At 50.0% G+C, this 17,266-nt stretch overlaps 2 protein-coding genes across 4 annotated transcripts in view; both read left to right on the top strand.

Annotated features, from left to right (window-relative positions):
• The window catches only part of Kndc1 (kinase non-catalytic C-lobe domain containing 1), a 47,019-nt gene extending 36,249 nt beyond the window's left edge, over positions 1–10,770 (top strand). Inside the window, exons 24-30 of the mRNA XM_021167366.2 lie at positions 611–817; positions 1,435–1,517; positions 1,766–1,916; positions 6,031–6,153; positions 6,229–6,288; positions 7,234–7,391; positions 9,002–10,770. Coding sequence (XP_021023025.1) covers positions 611–817; positions 1,435–1,517; positions 1,766–1,916; positions 6,031–6,153; positions 6,229–6,288; positions 7,234–7,391; positions 9,002–9,233 — 1,014 coding nt within the window. The 3' untranslated portion in view covers positions 9,234–10,770. The remainder of the gene's footprint in view (positions 1–610; positions 818–1,434; positions 1,518–1,765; positions 1,917–6,030; positions 6,154–6,228; positions 6,289–7,233; positions 7,392–9,001) is intronic.
• Positions 10,771–13,240: 2,470 nt separating this feature from the next.
• Positions 13,241–14,494, top strand: Utf1 (undifferentiated embryonic cell transcription factor 1). 3 transcript variants are annotated; one of them, XM_021168656.2, is made up of 2 exons: positions 13,241–13,865; positions 13,966–14,494. In XM_021168656.2, exons 1-2 carry the CDS (start codon positions 13,310–13,312, stop codon positions 14,424–14,426), a joined length of 1,017 nt encoding a protein of 338 aa, XP_021024315.2. In that variant the 5' UTR covers positions 13,241–13,309; the 3' UTR covers positions 14,427–14,494. The 3 variants fall into 3 exon arrangements, with proteins under 3 accessions (XP_021024315.2, XP_021024314.2, XP_085698633.1); XM_021168655.2 differs by having other exon boundaries at positions 13,963–14,494; XM_085842507.1 differs by having other exon boundaries at positions 13,241–13,871.
• The last annotated feature ends 2,772 nt before the right edge of the window (positions 14,495–17,266 follow it).

The raw sequence follows: 17,266 nt of genomic DNA, 5'->3' as shown, positions 1-17,266 counted from the left end.
GTTTCTCTAAGCAATAGTGCATTCTGGAAGATATAGCATATGCATGTATACAGATGCATGCACAGCTGTCTACATATGCAGAAGCAAGACATGCGTGCACACACACCCAATGAAGACAAGCATTTGTGAATCTATAGAAATGCACATATAGATATGTACAGACACACCATACACACACATGTATGCACATAAGTGCTCCTTATTCATGACCCAGCCACTTCCCTACTGGGCTGGCACTTCCTGGCACGTGGAAGGAAAGTCATGGACTAGCAGGATTCACTCTGTCCTAGCCAGAGTCCTACTATGATTCCCTGAACTTGCCTTCCTGATCCCCAGGGAGAGACCTGAGTGGAAGAATCCACTGGGGTCCGTGAATGAATGGTCTTTCCACCAATACAAGGAGATAGCACAGAGTCTGAGCACTGTGCGTGGGTGATCTGCCCAAGTGAGCAGGACAGAGATCCTGCCAACAAGCCTGGATGGAAGGCACTTACCCTCTGGCTATACTTGAACCTGTCTGAAGAGTCCTAGGTTGGACCAGCCTATCCTCACCCTACCACATCTAGCCTGGCCTACTCAGCCTTGACAAGGGTACCTGCCTTATTTGCAGAGCTTCTCTTGGAGACTGCCTCGGGGCAACGGGCTAGTGCTGCCACATCATAAGGAGCGCCAGTACACCATTGCATCTGCCCTGCCTAAGCCCTGCTTCTTTGAAGACTTCTATGGCCCCTATGCCAAAGCCAGTGAGAAGGGTCCTTACTTCTTGACAGAGTACAGCACCAACCAGCTCTTCACTCAGCTAACACTACTGCAGCAGGTGTGTGGGAGCTGGGAAACCAGGAAGGAGACACAGCTCTACATTTGGGCCAGCTGCTAGTGTCATGGTGTGGGCTCAGGGATGCTCTGGGTGCTGGCCTCAGCAGAGACTTCATAGAGGGAAAGATGGATGGTCAGCAGAAGGACCTGGCTGCTGGGTGCACACGTTCTGTCTTTAAAGCAGGGAGACCCTGCCCAGCAGGATTCTCCTCTCCAGCTACACAGGGCACAGAGAATATCATGCATTGTGCGTTCACCTACCAAAGGCCCTCATGTTCTTACCCAGTCCTGGGCACTGATCACGAATCCCTCTGTCCCTGTCCTCAACCCAGAGCCCAGGCAGGACCTACCCAGGTCTTCAACATCCTGCAACCCTGTGTCCTGAGTCAGGTGACAGCACTGGGTGATCCTTGATACTGTCATTAGACCTTAGCAGTGTCACAACCCCTGAGGTGACCTGCACATAGTGGCCTCTAGCAGCCCAGCCATGACAACTCAGCAGGTTGATCGATGGTTGCACAGATGGCTTCAAAATACTGAAGCCCTCTTTGGGATACTGCCTTGGACATCAGGCTTTTGGGAACAATGGGCTGCCTGTCTGCTTTTTGTCTCTGACAGGAATTGTTTCAAAAGTGCCACCCTGTCCACTTCCTAAATTCACGAGCCCTGGGTGTCATGGACAAAAGTGCAGCCATTCCCAAGTGAGTGTCCACTCCTGAAGGTGACTCTGGCATCCTTGGTTTTGAAGGTTGGTGGTGGTGGGGGTCTGGAGGGAGGGGGATTCTCCAAAGGGCTCCATGGATGCTCCTAGCTGAAGGGAGACACTTGGTTCTCACCCTGAGGGAAGATGCTGTGACTTCCTCCCTCTTCACAGAGGCCTCACAACCCCAGGGCTTAGCAGGAAGAATTCTCATACCCCTAGGTGACATGCAACATCTTTTTCTTCCAGAGCCAACTCTTCTGAGTCTCTTTCTGCCAAAACCTGCAGTCTCTTCCTACCCAATTACGTCCAGGACAAATATCTGCTACAGCTTTTAAGAAACGCAGATGATGTCAGTACCTGGGTGGCTGCTGAAATTGTGACCAGTCATACCTCCAAGGTAGACGTCTCCATGGCTCTGAGGTTGAAATGACTTACAGGGTTCTGTAAGGCAGGGCCCCTGTGAGACCACAGTCAGTCCCTTCTCTGGGTGCAGGGAATCCACACTTTGTTTTTTTTTTATTTATTTATTTTTTTTTTTTTTTTGGTTTTTCGAGACAGGGTTTCTCTGTGTAGCCCTGGCTGTCCTGGCACTCACTTTGTAGACCAGGCTGGCCTCGAACTCAGAAATCCGCCTGCCTCTGCCTCCCGAGTGCTGGGACTAAAGGCGTGCGCCACCACGCCCGGCCACACTTTGTGTTTCAGCGCCATAGTAAGTCCAAGGCAAATGGAAAGAGTGAAGCGCTTACATCTAACACTTAGTGCATGGTAGCCACAGCCCATCTTGATACTGTCCCCTCTTTCTACTGAGGCTGATCCAGATCTGTGGGCCTCTTGGAAAGCAGGATGTATGAACCCTCCATCAGAGCACTGTACAGTCTCTTATATACACAGTCACTAATTCAGTTCTTTGTACACACAGACAATCCTTCATACATGGTCCCTCACAACATACAGTCTCACACACACACACACAGGAGTTGGGAGGGCAGGAAGGGACAAAGAGAACAGGAAACTGCCTCATGCACACAAGTCTCTTATAGCTCCTCATGCTCACATCCCCTCACACACACAGTCCACATAGCCCTTTACACCTTGTCCCATGCAACACACACAGGCCTTCACCCACTCACAGTCCCTATACACTGTTCTTTACACAGCTGCCAGCAGCTTACCTGTAACTATAGCAGAATGCCTGACATAAAAAAGTTGAAAGGAGGAACAACTTGTTTTCTGTATAGCTCCGGAGATTTCAGTCTGTCATGGTGAAGATGGCATGATGGGGCAGTTCACAATGGTGGACAAGACATAAGGCAGAGACAAGAAGGAGCCAGAACAAGACACATCCATCAGAGGCATGCCTTTAGAGGTTCAGTCCTTCAACTCTACCTATCCTTCCACAATTCTGTCAAACTCCATTCAGATTTTGAATCCAACAGTGGAGTAAATCATTCATTAGACTAGAGCCCTCATATTCTAGTGGCCAATAGAAATGGAAACAGGGGGCTGGTGAGATGGCTCAGCGGTTAAGAGCACTGACTGCTCTTCCAAAGGTCCCAAGTTCAAGCCCAGCAACCACATGGTGGCTCACAACCATCTATAACAAGATCTGACGCCCTCTTCTGGTGTGTCTAAAGACAACTACAGTGTACTTACATATAATAAATAAATAAATCTTAAAAAAAAACAGCAGAAATGGAAACAGAGGTGAGCCTTATGAACTGTGGTATTTCTCAGTCAGGTCAACAATAGGATTAACCATTGAAGAGATAGTCTCTCTCTCTCTCTCTCTCTCTCTCTCTCTCTCTCTCTCTCTCTCTCTCTCATACACACACACACCCACACCCACACACACACGTAATCCTCATACAAACCCCTTCACACACACACCACAAGGCTCTCACACAAAAAGTCCTCCCACTAACTCCCTAGTGCACAGTTGTTCACACTCATTTCCTCACACACAGTTCATCGCAGTCCCTTACATTCAAGCACTCCTTCATCCTATTCCTTTACACCCACAGACTCCCAAACATAAACTTCTTCTCACACAGTTCCCCACATGCATAATCCTTGGCAAACATAACAGTTCCTCACGTGTGTCCACCCCTCCCCACTTGCTCAGTTTCTCTCACTCATACTCCCTCACCAGTCACAGTACACACCTATCATCACGGTATCTTGTTCCATCTTTCCCTGGGTTTATTCACAGGATCATTTGTCCCCCCTAAGCTGCCCTGCTTGCACTAAGGCAGTGATCTTCCTGGCTAAACTGTAAGCCACTATTCCTCCCCGGCAGATCCCACACTGCAGACTCTCAGCTTGTAGGATTCTAATACTTTGCTCAGTACCTGGTCAAGGTCAAGGACCAGCTTTTGCTGGCCTAATCCCAATCCCCCTCAAGTCCTATGGGCCTTGAGCTAGACTGAGTATGACCCAGGCCGCTCACAGGCAAAGTCCTGGTAGCATGAAAGGGACTGGCTTAGTTAGTGTTTCTTTTTGTTGTTGTTTGTGTTTTGTTTTGTTTTATGAGACAGGGTTTCTCTGTGTAGCCCTGGCTGTCCTGGAACTCACTTTGTAGACCAGGCTGGCCTTGAACTCAGAAATCCACCTGCCTCTGCCTCCCAAGTGCTGGGATTAAAGGCATGCACCACCACTGCCCGGCTTTAGTTAGTGTTTCTATTACTGGGACAAAACATCATGACCAAAGAGCGAGTTGGAGAAATGGGGATTTATTTAGCTCATACTTTCTTATCTCTGTCCATAATTGAAGGAGTTAGGACAGGAGCCCAAACAGGGTAGGAACCTGCAGACAGAAGCTGATGCAGAGGCCATGGAGGGGTGCTGCTTACTAGCTTGCTCATCATGGCTTGCTCAGCCTGCTTTCTTACAGAGCCTAGGACCACCAGCTCACAGGTGGCATCACCCACAATGGACTGGGCCCTTCCCCATCAATCATGAATTTAAAAATTGCTGTACAGGTCTGCCCACAGCCCAGTCTTCTGGAACCATTTTCTCAATGGAGGTTTCCTCCTGTCAGATGACTACAGTTTGTGTCAAGTTGACATAAATCTAGCCAGCACAGTGACCGTAGCCTGCCTCGGGTCAGTGCCTCCTTCCAGGTTCCCACCCAGGAAGAGCCAATGTCCACAGCTTCTCAAGACAGAGTCCTCCCAATCCTGAAGGTCTGCACCCCCACCCAGATCTCTAATGTATTCCCTTAGGTCAATACAAGGTGGGATCACGTGGGGTTTTTCCCACACAGACAAACAGAGGGTTGACTGAGTATCAGGATACAAAGGCTCTGTCTGTTCAATGTAGTTTTTTTTTTTTTTCTCTCTTCAGCAGGAAAAGTGGAAACCTCAAACTGGGTGGACACCTAGCACCACCAGGACCACAATGCCCTTAAAGATAATTCAAACCCAATGATCAAGGCTTCCCTCAGCATGAAACCCACACTCTCTAGACAAACTCACCATCCACACTTCTGCCAGGGCACGGCAGCAGAAGACCTAGGCTGCTCACTTTGCTCTGATGCTCCGAGTATCATGTGTGTTATTAAAATGTGTCAGGGGTTGGGTATGGTGGTGTATGCCTTTTATCCTACCATTAGAAAGCTCTATGAGTTCGAGGCCAGCCTGATCTATATAGCATGTTCTATTACAGCTAGAGCTACCTAGAGAGACCCTGTCTCAAAAAAAAAAAAAAGAAAAGAGTTGGGCAGTGGTGGCACACAACAGAAGGCACCCAAGGGTAAAAGCCAGAGTGATACATCCCGGTGCACAGCAGTCCTTCTGAGTCTGCAGGGTGGGACATGAGGACTTATACCCTGGGCTGTGAGCATCCATCTTAGAAAGATGAGAAGAGCACAGAGCATCCCAGCAACAGAGCTTCTGCCGCTGCTGTCCCCACGTCGTTTAGAAGGAGCAGTGTTCAGCAGTGAATCAGGAAACCACTGGGAAATGCGATCCTAAGATCCATAAGGCTACACGTATCCTTTCAACCAGTGAGCTTGTCACATTTTAAAATACATTATGGTATTGATGTTTTACGCTTTACTTACTGTGGTGCCAAAACCCTCCAAAGACTGAGTCTTACACCTGTAAACTGATAGCCCCAGAACATTGTTGAAACATGGAGTTTGGCCCAGATAGTACAGTGGAGTCAACCAAAGGCACTGGGAGAAACAGTCTGACCCATTCAGATGTTGTCCAGTTCATGGGGGCTATCTCAAGCTATCATATATGACAGACACCCCAAGCTACTCACTCACAGGGACCACTCTGGAGCTCTACATCTTTCTTTTTGAACAAATAAGTCAATCATAGGGCTCAGGGCCCAGAGGATCAGCTATTCCAACCGGTCTCAGTTGTCTTGTTTGGCTTTGTCTACTTTTGTTATGTTGGTACCGGGGCCCAAGCTCACTGCAATCTTGTAGCGGCTGAGCTCTACCACTGAGCTGCACCCTCCCTGTTTGTCTTTAAAGACACATGAGCATCATTTTCTCATTTCAGCTGCAGGTGAACTTGCTGTCCAAATTCCTGCTGATTGCAAAATCTTGCTACGAACAGAGGAACTTTGCAACGGCCATGCAAATCCTGGGCGGGCTGGAGCACCTGGCTGTGAGGCAGTCCCCTGTGCGTCACGTGGGACTCAGGGGCTAAGGGTATGGGCACAGGGCCACAAGTATTTCACCAGTGCTTCCTCCTCAGGCTTGGAGAATCCTGCCTGCGAAGATTGCTGAGGTCATGGAAGAGCTGAAAGCTGTGGAGGTTCGTACAGATTCTTTGCAGAGCTTGCCCTGAATAACTTGTTTCACATGTCTTGGGGAACTCGTAACAGGCTCATCTCAGAGAATCCTAAACACACAGGCTGGGCATGGTGGCACACACCTATAGTCCCAGAACTCAGGAAGCAGAGGCAAGCAGATCTCTGTGAACTCAAGGCCAGTCTTGTCTACATGGAGTTCTAGGCCAATCACAGCTACCTAGTGTGACTCTGGCTCAGGGCTGCAGAGCATAGTAGATAGCGGGTTGCTGGTTTAATCTGGCCTGACTTGTTTGACTTGTTTACAGGTTTGACTTTCCAAGGTGTCCTTGAGAAGGGACACAGGTATACAGTCAGATCCTGGGCCAGGACAAGTGAGAGGCCTGTTCCAGTGGCTCATAGGTGACATCATGAGTTGACAGACCGGAAACACAGACTAAATGATTGTATATTTCCCGGTGAGGCAGCAGGAGTCTCACAGACATTAGCCTGAGGCAGACAACCCCAGAGTCGCCACAGCCTTTGCTGTTCCTGAGCTCAAAGCCCAGCCTCAACTCTCAAGGACCAGGAGAGAACTGAAGTCTAATCACTGTCTACATCTGCTCAGGACCTGCAGAGGCTCCTGCAGGCTCCATTTGGGAAGGGCGGGAGGTCACCTGACTCTTCTGGAACCAGAAATAAGGAACTGCCTGTTTGAGTAGCGCTATAGTTATCAGTGTGCTGTGGCAGCAAGCTTAGGATGTCCAGCCTTTTGACCTGCCACCCAAGAACCTCAGGCTCATTTTGGACTGGGTGTTCAGTGAGGTATTAGGCAACTCTTATGCCCTAGAAGGACAGGTATTAACAGAGACAGGTAGGCTGACCCTCTGAGATAATTACCACCTGTCCCTCCCCCACCGCTCTTCCCATCCCTTCCTCCACCCCCTTCACTTCCCTGGCTGATCCTCCAGGTATTCCTGAAGAGTGATAGCCTGTGTCTGATGGAAGGACGGCGCTTCCGGGCCCAGCCCACCCTACCCTCCGCCCACCTGTTGGCCATGCACATCCAGCAGCTAGAGACAGGAGGTTTCACCATGACTAATGGAGCCCATAGATGGAGCAAACTGAGGTAAGGGGACTCCATCTTTCCTAGCAGAGCCCACAAGTCGACTAAGATGAAGAGTGAGGGCTTCATTATGGAGTAGGGGTTTCTTCATTATGACCAAAGCATCCCACCGATAAAATCAGCAGAGATGAGGAAGCTGCTCCCAGGCCAATTAGTCCCAAAGGTGAGCACATCCGATGGTATGTCACCTCTGGTCTCTGGCTCCTTACCTATTCTTTGGCTTCCTCTGCCCAGAGCCATCCACATGGCCCCAGCCTGTAGCTTTGTTCCATATCTTCACACCCTCCCACACCCGCACCTCATTGTCCACCGTAGAGAATGGCCTTCTTGGGTAGATGAGTCCTAGGGGCATCTTGTAAATAATGACCATAATGGCCACAACCAGCCCAGTGCAGGATTCCAGCCCCGCTCTGAGTATGTATGTGTGTGTGTGTGTGTGTGTGTGTGTACACGTGCATATGGGGCCCAAGGTCAACTTTAAGTATGATGCCTTAGGAGCCATTCACCTTACTTTTTGAGACAGGATTTCTCAGTGGGACCTGAGGCTCACTGTAGATTAGGCTGGTTGGCCAGCAAGACCCAGGATTCTGAATAGCTCCAGCTCCTCAGTACGAGAGATTACCAGTGCTTGCCATTGCGTCTGGCATTTTTTAATTAATTATGGGTGCTAGGGATCAATTCAGGCTCTCGTGCTTGTACGGCAAGCACTTTGCCAGCTGAACTGTCTGGCCAACCCTGAGATCCCCTCTTTAGATAGCCACCTAGTTAAAAAAAAAAAAAAGAGGTGTGGTGACTGATGCCTTTAGTCCCAGTACACAGGAGGTAGAGGCAGGTGGACCTTTGTGAGTTCGAGGCCACCCTGGTCTACAAATCCAGTCCAAGACAACCAGGGCTTGTTACAGAGAGACCCTGTCTCGAAAAATCAAAAAGAAAAGGAAAAAAATTCACTAAAAGTACATGCTTATTGCAATAGAAAAGAAAGCTATGGTGGTAAAAACAAAAAAACAAAACAAAAAAACAACCACTGGAGATAATGTTGCAAAAAAAGGGTGAAGAAATCTCATCTGTTCTTCATAGCTTTGTGTATGCACAGACATGACTGTCTTTGAAAGAGCAAAAGCAATGATATTCTTCACTTCAGGTGGGCAGCCCTGTCTGCAGGTCTGTTGTGTCCACCCCCCCCAACCCCACCCCCAAGCAGGAGTAAGGGTCCCTGAGTTCCTCAGTGCCCAGGAACCACCAGAGGTGTGTCCACCTGTGTATTAACTGAGAAGAGAGTTCTCAGTACACTGAGTCAGAAGCCCCCAAGCAGAATTAAAGCAATCAGCATAGGTTTGGGAGGTTTTGTTTGTCTTTCTGTGTTGCAGACTTCAACTGAAGCAACCTGACTTGGGTTTTCAATGAATATTTATGAAGGGGGTGGGGAGGGTCCAGGTATAAAGCTGGTCCTTATGAGTGAGCACCGAAAACCCCATCATCCTTCCATGCTGCCCTTTGGAAAAGGTTTGAAATGGTTTGAGCCACTCCAGAGAAGGCATTAGGATAAGCTGGCCAGGGAGCCTTGTAATCTCTGCAAAGTAACTAACTGAGCCTTCTCTCTCCCCCCACAAAAGAAACATCGCCAAGGTGGCAAGCCAGGTGCACGCGTTCCAGGAGAACCCCTACACGTTCAGCCCTGACCCCAAGCTACAGGCCCACCTCAAGCAGAGGATCGCCCGCTTTAGCGGGGCTGATGTCTCCATTTTAGCAGCTGATAACAGGGCCAACTTCCACCAGATCCCAGGAGAGAAACACTCACGGAAGATCCAAGACAAGCTGAGGAGAATGAAGGCCACATTCCAGTAGCCAAGTGGATTCGAACCAGGACCAGACTAAGGAAAATGGGTCAGGTGGCAGGAGCCCCCTGAGGGCTGCTGGCGGAACCTCAGGCACACTGAGTGCCCTTAGGGAAGGCAGGTTTTTTTTCTTCCCTGAAAGAAGTGCAAATGGCAAGGGACCAGCCTGAGGCCTTAGGGAAGGCCGAACCAACTCTACCCTAGCCCCATCCCCAAGGCAGCGTGGACACAGCATTCAGTGGGCCTGTTTCTGCTAGAATTTAAAAATCCAATTTAAAAAATGAAAAGGAAATAGATTCAGCTCTCCCCAGAGCTTCGGGCCTTCTTATACCTGGGTTCCCATTTATTTATCATTGACCCCCTCCAAAACCCAACACATACCCACATCTGACTCCAAAAGAGCCCAAACTTAGCTGCTTGCTGACCGGTGTTTTTGTTTCCACTCAGCAAGAAGGACCAAAACTGTCTTTTGCACTCGGCAGCTCCAAGGGTCTGGAACCTTCCACTGGAGCCCAAGATTTCTAGCAACCTGTCTTGGCCACGTTTATAAATCCACCCCACCCTCAGCCTATCCTGCCAAGTCCCCAGAGAACGGGGAGAAGCAGCCTCTGTCCCAGCTGGGCCTTCTGCCTTAGCTGTTGCCCCTCCCCGTGGCCTGTTGTTGCTCTCCACACACCCACACCCACCCCAGCTTAGAACAGCTGCAGTTGACAGGGATGCTGGGCAGAAGCTCTGCCCCCTAGAAAAGGGGGAAGAACACTGCGCACTAACAGCAGCACTAATGCAGGTTCTCCTTCCTGGGACCTCTGGGAGCAAAGCCCCTCTTTACAGTGCTGTGGGCCCCAGAAGCAGCGGCCTACCAGCCTTCAGCAGCTGCGCATGCGCACACCCATCCACTGTGTTCCCTTGGCTCTGCACACCACTAGCGCTTTGTTAGACGGACAAAGACGTGAGTCAAACTGCTGCCTTAGTGGTATCAGACTTCTCGATTTCTGGATCCTCAACAACTGGCGCTGGGCTTTGGCTCACTGGGAAGGGGTCGTCTGGCCAGGAGGGCTGGGAGTAAGATGGACAACAGCAGGTGGGAAAAACTCCCGCTCGGACACCTTAGGCAACAACCCAAGCCCTGCCTGCCACACGACCAAGACTGTTCTGTATTTTAGAAGTAGGGATTTTGTAGTGAAGCAGCTAGTGGTATTTCTAGGAAGCTGTGATTTGTGACCAAATGCTGGACTTTTAATGCTGAGAGGAGTTTCCTCACATGAATTTGCTGGAGACGCCAGCCCGTGCTTACACTGGATGTAAGTGGGACTGAGAGTCCTGGCATGCATATGCAACTTACTGTTTTGGGACTTTTCTATAAGGATTAAGTTCTGTTGATCAACGCCTACGTTTTCAGATTTTGTATCTAGTGCAGGAGGTGTCCAGCGCAAACCAGCATTCCAATGGTGCTGACTTATTGCGTGGGGAAAGTGAACAGGCTTTTGGCTTCAGCACTGTTTGCATGGCGCCCTAATGTCACAAGGTACAGATTTCTAAATAAAGTAATTTCTACCAAGCTACTGTTCTACGGTCCATTTTGTAGATTTCAAAAGCAAAACCCACGCTGAGGCTAACGTCTTTCTTGGCTGGGCAAGGGAACCTCACCTAGGATCTCCAGGTGCTTCAACGGGAAATAAGCTCAGCCTAGTACTGAAAGCCAAACTTCCAGGTCATACCCCATTCTGCATGACATTCACTCTCCTTATCACAGGGACCAGGTCTGGCACACTCACCTCTAATGCATCTGTCCTCTCCAAAACCAAGACTCTGATGACCACAGCTCATTTCCCTATAGCACCAACTGTGGAGGGGTGAGGGGACGGTTGCCCTGCTGTAATCTGTCCACCCCAAGCAGTTTCTACTGATCGGCCTGCAGACAAGACAGAGCTGGCCAGTTCCCTTGGCCACCCATTGGGACCTCTCCTAGGCCTCCAGTGTCTCAGAGATATGAAGGGGGTGGGGAGCAGATTACATCTCTGTGTACTCATTCCGGACACAGGAAAGATAGTGACAATAGAGTTACCTGCCTGGTGATGATAAAGAGTTAAAAAGGGGGGGGGGGGGACAACCAGTGGCCCAAAGGCTCAGTGAACCTTACCTCTCAGGTCCCGGCCTTGTGCTGAGCCTGGAGCTTAGTCCTGAGCACCGTACCTGAGGGAAGCCTCCAGCACAGATGGAGTTTAACTACCCTAAGACCACTAGACTGAAAGTAAGCTCAAGATGACCACATGGTGTGTTGAATGGACAAAAAGGTGCCACCATCGCCAGCTGCCTGTCCCCAGAGCCACCAGATCCCATCACATGGGGGGTGGGGTGGGGCTTGAACCAGGTGATAAAACACCTTGAAAACAACAGGCTGTACTCAGAATACTGTCCCCAGGAAGCTAGGCTTGGAATGGCAAGTAGAGGTGACCTGGCCTGCCCCAGTCCTGAGGAACACAGCCAGTGGTCCTTAGTCTTTATTCAAGCCCCCAGTCACAAATCAGTAAAGAAACAGCCCGCTAATCTTTGCGCTACATTGTTGTTTTCAGTCCCACAGCAGGAGACCACCACAGTCCCAGAAGCAAGATGGCAGACTGGTACTCCCTTTGACTTCACTGATCTCTGTAAAACTGGGGCTACTAGGGACTTACTTGCCATCTTTTTATGATGTTCCTTTTCTTGTCTTAACTACGTTGGCCAAGAATTCTACACTAAGACGAACTTTGAGTATCTTTTTCTTAGTCTTAATCTTGAGGGAAGAGGTGATATTTTGTCACCTTTTGTTAATAGATACATTTTACTTTGCTAGAAAGATTCCTTTTTGTAGTGTGTGTGAACCCTGACCGCTATCAAATCTAGCACCCAAATGGCCTCCTTAGCTAGATTACTCAATTAGATACAACATGTATCCATCTTCCAAAGCCAAAGGAGAGTGGAGAGGATGGGCCTACTAATTACACAGATAAACAACACATTCTGGTGCACTAGCCATAAAAGGTGCCAGAGCTTTGTGTTTCTAGAGCTTTTCCGCAGGCTGTTTATGAGTAGTAATTAATGGGCGAAGCACAAATATAAAAACAAAAACAAAAACAAACGAGCTGCCTCCTCCCATCTGTCCTCTTCACTCGATCTTATTATATTGTACCTTGATTAAATGCTTTTAAAAAAAGATTTATTTGGGGCTGGAAAGATGGCTCAGCAGGTAAGAGAGTGCTCTTACCGAAGGTCCTGAGTTCAAATCCCAGCAGCCACATGGTGGCTCACAACCACCCGTAATGAGATTTGACACCCTCTTCTGGTGTGTCTGAAGTCAGCTACAGTGTACTTAGGTATAATAATAAATAAACCTTTTTTAAAAAAGATGTATGTATGTATGTATGTATGTATGTATGTATTTAATATGAGTACATCGCTGTCTTTTGACACACCGGAAGAGGGCATCAGATCCTATTACAGATGGTTGTGAAACACCATGTGGTTGCTGGGAATTGAACTTAGGACCTCCGGAAGAGCAGTCAGTGCTCTTAACCACTGAGCCATCTCTCCAGCCCCAAATGGTTTTTTTTTTTTTTAAGATTTATTTATTTATTATATGTAAGTACACTGTAGCTGTCTTCAGACACTCCAGAAGAGGGCGCCAGATCTCGTTACGGATGGTTGTGAGCCACCATGTGGTTGCTGGGATTTGAACTCTGGACCTTCGGAAGAGCAGTCGGGTGCTCTTACCCACTGAGCCATCTCACCAGCCCTGTTTTGTTTTTTTAAGTAAAAAATTTATTACACGTTCTGTTTTGTGTAGCAGGGCAAAAACCTCCGTTCTCAGGTCCTAGGTCCCTAAGGAAAGGACTAGAAAAGGGATGGGCTAGAATAAGCAAGGCACAGGCCAAGAGGAACTAGGAGGCGAGGGGGCGGGGCGGCTAGACGATGGGAGGGTCGCGACGACCAGGTTCAGACGCAGAGGGCGGTGCGGGGTCCTTAGAGCGTGTGTGGGCGGCTCTGGAGGAGCCCTCCTCTCTGGTGAGGCCACGCCTTGGAGTGCACGCACCTCTACCTGGCTCAGGGATGCTGCTTCGTCCCCGGAGGTTGCCCGCTTTTTCTCCGCCGTCGCCAGCTAGCCCCGACGCTGAGCTGCGGCCGGCCGGAGATGTCCCGGTGACTACGTCTGATGCCTTCGCTACTTCGGGCGGGATGGCTGAACCCGGCTCGCCCAAGGCTCCGGTGTCCCCGGACTCGGCGCAGCGCACGCCCTGGAGTGCCCGAGAGACGGAGCTACTTCTGGGCACGCTGCTGCAGCCGGCCATGTGGCGCTCACTACTGCTGGACCGCCGGCAGACTCTGCCTACTTACCGCCGCGTGTCCGCCGCACTGGCCCGTCAGCAAGTTCGGCGCACGCCCGCTCAGTGCCGCCGTCGCTACAAGTTCCTCAAGGACAAACTCCGAGACTCCCAGGGCCAGCCGTCCGGACCCTTCGATAACCAGATCCGCCAACTCATGGGGCTATTGGGGGACGATGGGCCGCCGAGGGTCCGTCGCCGCTCTACTGGCCCTGGACGTCCCCAGCGCCGCGGCCGCTCGTCCCTCTCCGCGTTAGCACCCGCACCTACACCGGTGGAGCAAGGTAGGAGCAGCCATGTGGGCAAGAAGGGTCTGGGTCTCCTGGGGAGGGGCGGAGCCCTGAGTTGGGATTCCGTACGTTCCGCGCGTTTCTCTCGTAGAAGCCGAGCTGCCGCTGGCTGCGGAAAATGACGAACCTGCCCCTGCGCTCAGATTCAGTTCTTCCACTACGAAGTCTGCAGGTGCCCACCGCATTACCAGCTCTCCTCCTCTTACGAGCACCGACACTCTGCCTCCTGAGCCGGGCCATACCTTCGAATCCTCCCCGACGCCAACCCCCGACCACGACGTGGAGACCCCGAATGAGCCTCCTGGCCTTTCCCAGGGCCGTGCTTCTTCCCCGCAGGTTGCTCCCCAGTCGTTGAATACCGCATTGCTGCAGACCTTGACGCACTTGGGCGACATCTCAACAGTTCTGGGCCCTCTGCGTGACCAGCTGTCGACCCTGAACCAGCACGTGGAGCATCTACGAGGTTCCTTCGACCAAACCGTTTCTCTGGCGGTGGGGTTCATTCTGGGCAGTGCAGCCTCCGAGCGGGGCATCCTTGGGGACTTGCGCCAATAAAGTTTTGTTATCAGTCCTCCTCTCCAGAAACGACCCCCAGTCTACCCCGACCCCAGTTACTGTCCCCATCCCCATCCCAAACCTAGGTTCTTACGAAAATAAAGATTGTGTTTTCTACTTAATCCTGTGAATGAATTCGGACTCCAGGTCGCGGTAAGAATGGAACCCTGTGGGTAGAGGCTAAAAGACACAGCCCCTCGCCCCACAGCTGTGCATCTTTTCGGTGAAGATTTGGCGGAGTGGTACACAGTTGTTACCTGATGTTAGGGGAACCTGATGTGCGGAACCCGTCCACTGGTCAGCAGTGATTGAAACCCAGGGGCTGGCTGGATAAGGTACGTGGATGGCGGGTAGGCTAAGAAGTAGAAGGGCCTCTCTCAAGGCATTATGCTATTGAGTAAAGTAAAACATCCCTAAAGTTCTCGCCTATCCTGGTTAAAACTCAGTTTGAATACTCTGGACCGTGTAAACCGGAATAGTCAGGAGAACTGTTTCTTGGAAGACTTCCTCGGAGGTGTCAGGTTTAGAGAGAGAGGCAGGGGCCTGGGTATCAACAACTCCAACGGACATAGCAAAGCCCAGCTGCCCAGGTAGAACTTTCAAAGCTGAAATTCCAAGGTCCTCAGGGACTCGAGAGTCAGAGTGGGGGAGGGCTTAGGTGCAGGTAGAGGAAAGGAAGCGGCTGCCGGCACTTCACTAGCATAACAATGACGGCTCATCCTGAGGCTCCAATTTACAAATTCTGGGCCCATCCGGCCCTTACTGCTAACCCAAAGACTAAGTCTTGGTTAAGGGAAGTCCTGAGGAGTTTATCCAGATGGTCCCAAGGTCACCATTCCTCCCCCTTCTGAAGACTTAGAATAGACCTTCAGGTACCGACTTGTGGTGTGGATCTCCAGCCAGGTCCTGGGATCCCTTCTGTGAGAGACAAACTTGGAAAGGATCCCACTGTAGAGGGAGAATAAGTTCCTAAAACCTTAGGGATGAGTCCACTCTGCAAATGCCTCCCCAGCAAACGCCTGGGAGCCACAGGGCCGGGGCTCTCGATACAGCCCAGCGGCCTCGGAAGTTTTATTTCCCCTAGACAATGACGGCGGTACAGGCCTTTAATTCCAGCACCCAAGAGGCAGTGGGATCTCTAAGTCTGAGACCTGTCTACAGAGTGAAAGATTGTATTTCTCAGCAAACGTACCCACACTAAGATGGGAAATCTTAGTCCTGGAGAAGATGGTCCCAGGGCTTGGAGTAGACTTCACCTGAGGGTATGGGCTGAGCTACTGGAGAGCCCAAGGCGACCACTGGAGGAATCAGTCTCAAACCTGCCTCAGTCTTCTAACTCAGGGTGGGTGGGTGAGGTTTGTCTATTTTTAATCACCTTAAGCATATGAAGAGCTTTGGGGGGGTGGTTTACTAGGGCTGATACTTTATCTGACCTGCCTTGCTTTCTGAATTTTTGTTTTAAAACAGAATTTTACTGTGTAGTTCTGTCTGGCCTTCGGTTCATTATGTAGACCAAACTGACCTCAGATTAGCCTGCTTCTTCTCTTGGGTGTTGGTATTAAAGGTGTGAGCCAACATAGTCAATTCAGTGTCTCTTCTCTCTCTCTCTCTCTCTCTCTCTCTCTCTCTCTCTCTCTCTCTCTCTCTCTGTATGTGTGTGTGTGTGTGTGTGTGTGTGTGTGCACGCGCGCGCGCACATGAGAGTGTATGCCTTAGAACTCATTCTATAGACCAGATTGGTCTTCAACTCAGAGATCTGTCTGCCTCCCGAGGAGGAACTAAAGACATGGGCCACAATGCCTGACATAACCCAATTATTTCTTAAGTCTTTAAACTTATTTGTCATCATTCCAGTGGGTTTGGGGTTGGCACACCTTTACAGCTAATGGGCTTATGGAAATGCCCTTATAAGTGCGGTGTTTTATCTTCTCTCTCATCCCAGTGAACTGTGCTTCCTGCTTAGAGTTCTGTGCTGTGTAGCCTGTCAGTATAGAGTCTGTACACCAAGTAGGACAGTGTGGGCAGCCTTCCAGTTTCTGAGCCGAGTGGCTAGTCTCACCTAACTGAGTTGTTGAGTACTGCCCCTGAGTTGGGAGCAAGCTCCTTTAAGAACCGGGGATGAGCCTTAGGGTGCTCCCCTCTAGTGTTTATTGGACTATCCCTGAGGCAAAGGCTTTGTATGTGAGCCCTCCACTCTGAGGACCAGGCTTTCCTCCTCACTGCTCATGCTGACAGGACTTCTCATCCCATCTAAAATCTGCTATGAGGGTACCAGCATCCTGCTGCTTCCTCAAGTTTATGCCTCGTGGGATCTGGGCCTCAGTAAAGTCAACTCTCCAATAGTTCCAGTATGGTGTTGATAAAGGAATGCTTATTTGTTTTATAGTTAAAGAACCTCACCAGTTTGGGGCTCTTTGTCCCAGGAGGAGTTGGCTCTGTGGCTTTTATTAAGTTTTTTTTTGGTTAGTTGGGCTTTTGTTTTGTTTTATTTCGCTGTGGTGGAAATAAGAAGCAAGCCCCTGTTCATGGTGGGCAAAGATCTACAGTGCAACTGTGTCTTCATCTCTATTCCCCCTAAAATTTAGCAAATGTAAATTATATGCATAGCACTTGCCTGCACCGGGCCCTCAGCTCAAGCCCTAACACCATCAAGTACAGAAATAGATGCTCCACCACTCTAAGTTCATAATTTCCTGTCTCCTGGTTCTTATTGGTCTGAGTTAATGCTTGGTCTACACATGATTCTCTCAATTATGTCAGGCATACAGTGTCCCGGTAGTGACTTAACTTGTGAATCCTCAAATCCCTTCACAGCACTCGGAAAATTTACTGGCTTTCTT

This window comes from Mus caroli, unplaced genomic scaffold (assembly GCF_978045245.1).
Source record: "Mus caroli unplaced genomic scaffold, Mus_caroli_1 scaffold_8, whole genome shotgun sequence".
NCBI classification, from domain to species: Eukaryota; Metazoa; Chordata; class Mammalia; order Rodentia; family Muridae; genus Mus; species Mus caroli.
The sequence above is the reverse complement of the archived record's forward strand: the minus strand, read 5'-3'. Positions and strand labels throughout refer to the sequence as shown.

Coding starts and splice junctions, on each gene's coding strand:
- Utf1 (XM_085842507.1), top strand. CDS start 13,310: ATGCTGCTTCGTCCCCGGAGGTTGCCCGCTTTTTCTCCGCCGTCGCCA. Junction 13,872..13,965: donor ACCGGTGGAGCAAGGTAGGA/GCAGCCATGTGG, acceptor CTCTCGTAGAAG/CCGAGCTGCCGCTGGCTGCG.